The 4397-nt window shown below is 42.3% G+C and overlaps 1 protein-coding gene across 1 annotated transcript; it reads left to right on the top strand.

The window, feature by feature from the left end:
* Nucleotides 1–1417: 1417 nt before the first annotated feature.
* Nucleotides 1418–1931, top strand: LOC108127619 (uncharacterized). The gene is made up of 2 exons (XM_017244770.3): nt 1418–1574; nt 1625–1931. Exons 1-2 carry the CDS (start codon nt 1551–1553, stop codon nt 1841–1843), a joined length of 243 nt encoding a protein of 80 aa, XP_017100259.2. The 5' UTR covers nt 1418–1550; the 3' UTR covers nt 1844–1931.
* The last annotated feature ends 2466 nt before the right edge of the window (nt 1932–4397 follow it).

Here is a 4397-nt window from a genome sequence, read left to right as displayed (position 1 = left end):
CTTTAAACTACAAACTTTAAAAGTTAATTTGTTAATTAAATAAAATAATATATAAAAGTAAACTTATATGGATTTTTTAGCAAAAATCTTTGTCAATTTTTTTTAACAATCATTTTTTGTGGGAGTGTACTCTTCGTCTTGGCAGTAGTAGCCTACGGTTGGCCTGTCTATCTGTATGTACGAGTGTTTTGTTTTGCAAATTGTCGGAAGTGGCTGTAGGGGAACTTGCAGAACTCACACACCCACATACCACTCACAGATATGGAGATGCGCAGCCAGTTAGACACTTTCTTTTGCTACTCGAGCTTCCGTTTCCGCTCGCCTGACCCGATCTGCCACTCCGTCTGCCTTATTTACTTATGCATGGCATATAACCTTAAACATAATTTTGTTTGCCTTTTGTATTGTGTCCTCGTGCAATTCTATTTGCTGCCGCTCCACTCATTCCAAAAAATCTAGCCCATTCTCCTATCTCTGCTTGAAGTTTCTATCAAGCGCTGAATTTTATCTCTTTGACTCGTGCCAAGGGTTAAAAAATGTTAACAACCAAGTCCTTCCATTAAAGTATTTTAAATATTTTGGGTTATGTTTAACCCATTGCGGCTAAAAAATGCAAGTGCCAAAATTTGCACTTGAAATTATAAGGGTCAGACCCCAAAGCTCATTGGCCATAACAAAGAAACCGCCCGCACCACCATTTCACTCCACTCCCCCTAATAAGAACCACCACCCGCCCGAGGGTCAAACAATGTCAGTCGAGTCGGGTTCTGTGAGGATTAAACAACTAGAATTTTGAATGAAATGCATGCCCCATTGACATATGGGTGGGCGTGGCTGGAAACCAGTGGCGATGAGAAAACGGCAACTGCACGCAACCACACGATATGACCGATGCCACCCACTCTGCTCCAGAATTTTGATGCCACATGCACCCCATGGTTCTCTCCCTCTGTGCGTTGATTGTTCGATTCAAACATTTTGGCATGTTTTAGGCAGCTGGACCAGTTTTTGCTTTTCTCCATTCAGACACAGTGGAGCAAAAGGGTTTTTAATTCGCAAATCATTAAAAACTCATAATATTTAATACCATTTGTTATGGCTTTTGATAAGACATTTCTTTTTATTTAGTTAATTTTTCAAAATATATATTATATATATATATATATATATATCCTTTCGCAAAAGCTATTAAATCCTCCACTGTATTCTTGACTATTGGCCAAGGCTGAAATGTGCTAAATCCGCTATAAAAGCGGTTAACCGAGTAAACTGAAATGCAAAATGCGGTTCATTTCGGTTCTGCTGGGCAGCTCGAAATGGCCCAGCCCATTCCCTGACCATATTAAAAGCCAGGCCAAAGTGTTGATGGGTCAGTTTCGACCGCATGCTGTGATGTTTTCGTCAATGCAGCAATCATTTTTACGAATTTTAGTTCTATGGCACTAAGTGTGCCAGCCAAAGTTTATCAGACTAATCACCACACCAAATAAGCTGGTTACAAACAATTTTTTGATAATTCTCAAGAAAATCTATAGAGCTATAGAAAAGTAATGGCTTCTCTTGAGGATGAAGAGGTTAGTGCGGCGAACAATGCTATAGTTAGTTGACTTAATCTCATTGCTAGGTTTATACTGAGGATGAGACCAATCAGGCAATGGCCTTGATTGAGGAGAAGCAGCTGCCCATGTCGGAGCTTCTCACAGCCCTCAAGTATGTGCGCATCATGAACGATTCATTGAACCCGGACCTAAAGATCCAAGATCCACCGATTGCGCCAGTTGCGGAGGTGGAGCCCCCGCCATTCGACTGGGTCGACAACCAGCCGATGGTCAGAGAGTTGTAAAGTTTTACAAATTTTACCAGTTTCGTTTTAATTTTGTCGACTGCAAATAAAGAACGGGGCTACCGGCCCTCGAATGATTTAACTCAAAGGAAGCACGGCAGGGACTTTTGTTTTTTATCCCCGTTTCTGGAGGGAGGCAGTGGCGTTACCCTTTTGTGAGCACCACCTTGGCTGGTGCATTCAACACCTTTGACTCACTCAGAGTTCGACTGTAATTCCAAGCAATCCTCGACGAGTTGGACAATTTTTAATTGTCAAACGCAGTCGGGTGACAAATGAAGGCACCGGCAACTTTGCCAAAAGGAGTTGCACCGGAGAAGCCTTAATGACAGCTGATAATTTATTCAGCGAGTGCAACAGCTGAGAGACGGTCGCGAATTGTTTTCCAGCAGTCATGAAATATTTACACGGAATAAAGGACGAGTCCTGCTCTCCTGAGATGAAATACATCCGCTTGTCATTGTCAGGACGGAGTGTCCAGATCTGCTGTAAAATGCAAATGAATTGCTCTGCCATTTTCCACCCTCGAAAAGAAAGAGACTTGCATTTAATTAGGCATTAATATGGACGGGGGATGCTCTTGAAGGGCTTCTTCGGCTCTTCCGACATCTGCGGTTAAGTGAAAGTTGGGCTTACGATTAAGCCCCCTAAGCCACCTAAGCCGCGACTAACTTTAATGTCCCAACTCGAAACACTCGATTTGCATTTTGCATTCCCCCCAAAACAAAGAGCTTTCTGTTTTTTTCTTACCAATTAGTTCGGGGACGACCCAGCCAGACGACGAGGGTTTGCAACCCTCCGGCATCCGGTGATAAATTTATTGTTTCAAACGCATTTCGAGGCGCCCCAAATTCGATTACTGGTAATTGCCTATTGCCAATCCCCGTGGCTGGTGGTTGTGGCACAAAGCCGGGCTTAATTGAATTAAAAAGGCATTGCCAGTTTAAAAGCAGCAGGCGCCATGTACACTGATGAAGCTTTTTAAAGCGTTAACTGATTAATCACCGGAACTGTGGATAAATCCCAGGGGGGATGTACAAAAAAAGAAACTTGAACAAGTTTATTTGAGATGCAAAGATGCGAGATAAATACCGGGTATCATATAGCTCCAAGATCCAATTCTAAAGAAATGTTTTTTAAACATATATGTATGTTTTTCTTTAATTTCAATTAACAAACAACTCTACGCTCATTTAGGTCTTAAACAAATGGTGGAAGCCTCTGACTCTGTCCGAGGTCAGTGGGGCCACCCATGAACACCCATTTCATGGGTTTATTATTGGATAAATAAATTAAAATTGTTTACCTTTCAGCGCGCCTCTGGCTCTGTCTCGGTCTGTGTTTATTTGCTGTTTCTCTTTATTTTGTATTATTATTATTATTATTATTTTTGCCCAGTTCAATTGCGGTTACGTGAGTACGCGTATGTTGCGGCAACTTTATTTGCGCAAATTAATGGATAAATGTTCACACGCACGATAATGGGTTGCCATCAGCATATGAAAATAAATAGAGTTATGAGAAATGTATAGCCGCATAAAAAATATACGGATATAAACATGAGTTCATGTGAAATTCGCAGGTTCTTGAACTTTGTTATTTTTTTAAAATAATTACTAAACAAATAGAAGCTGCAAAGGTAATTAGAAAAGAGTTCTCAATACCGGCAATACATCCTTAAAAGTTTTCTGAAACCAATACAAGTTTGTTGGCTACACCTTTTGGCCTGAAATATCCGTATCTCATTTCCATTGCCTGGCTGCCAACTAAGTATCCAACTCCACTTAAAGTTCTTTGCCCAAGTAACCAAACTCGCAATTCTTATTCTGCAACCCGAGTGCCATAAATGTCAATAGACCGAGAACCATTATGCATAATAATACCCTACTTGAATCGGTGCAGCGTTGCAGCTGCTGCAACTCCGAGGAGGGAGTACCCCACCACATCCTTTGTCGGGTGTCCCCTTTGTCCTTTGTCCGCTGTCAGCATTGTCTGTTACCGCTCCTCGACTTCTGTTCGCATGCTAAACAATATTTCTCCATTACGAAACAATGGGGCGAGGTGCCAGTTCCCGACAAGTAGCACCTTTTACTTGTGGCATCAGTTAAAAGTTTTGCTTTTTATGTTAGCGCGTTGCAGTGGCAACTTCCCCAGTCCCCAGTCCACTGTCTGCTGTCCCCAGTCTCCATGCAACTATCTCAAGTCGTTGGGGCAACTTTTGTTGCCTACTTTTGTGGATCCGCTTTTGCTCTTGGGCGCTTGGGTGTGTGAGCGAGTGCCTGTGTGGCAAGTTTTTGCTTTCGCTTATTGTCCGGCTCGGAAAAAAGTTTGGTTTTGTTGCTAAATTGAATGCGACTTGCGTTTCCTTTGCTACTGTCTCTGGTGCCACCGCGTCCTTGCGGCAAACGTCGTGCTGACGTCCAGCTAAAAGTCCTTGAAGGTGCAAATTGTAAAACAAACAAAGACATGAGACCTTCTCGCTCAGTTGACAGAAACTGCGTTCTAAACGGATACCAACTTTCAGATTTGGGTGAGCGAAAGTAGCCAGCTTATG

This window comes from Drosophila bipectinata, chromosome 3L, assembly GCF_030179905.1.
Source record: "Drosophila bipectinata strain 14024-0381.07 chromosome 3L, DbipHiC1v2, whole genome shotgun sequence".
In the NCBI taxonomy this organism is placed as follows: Eukaryota; Metazoa; Arthropoda; class Insecta; order Diptera; family Drosophilidae; genus Drosophila; species Drosophila bipectinata.
This window is presented reverse-complemented; position numbering and strand designations above follow the sequence as displayed.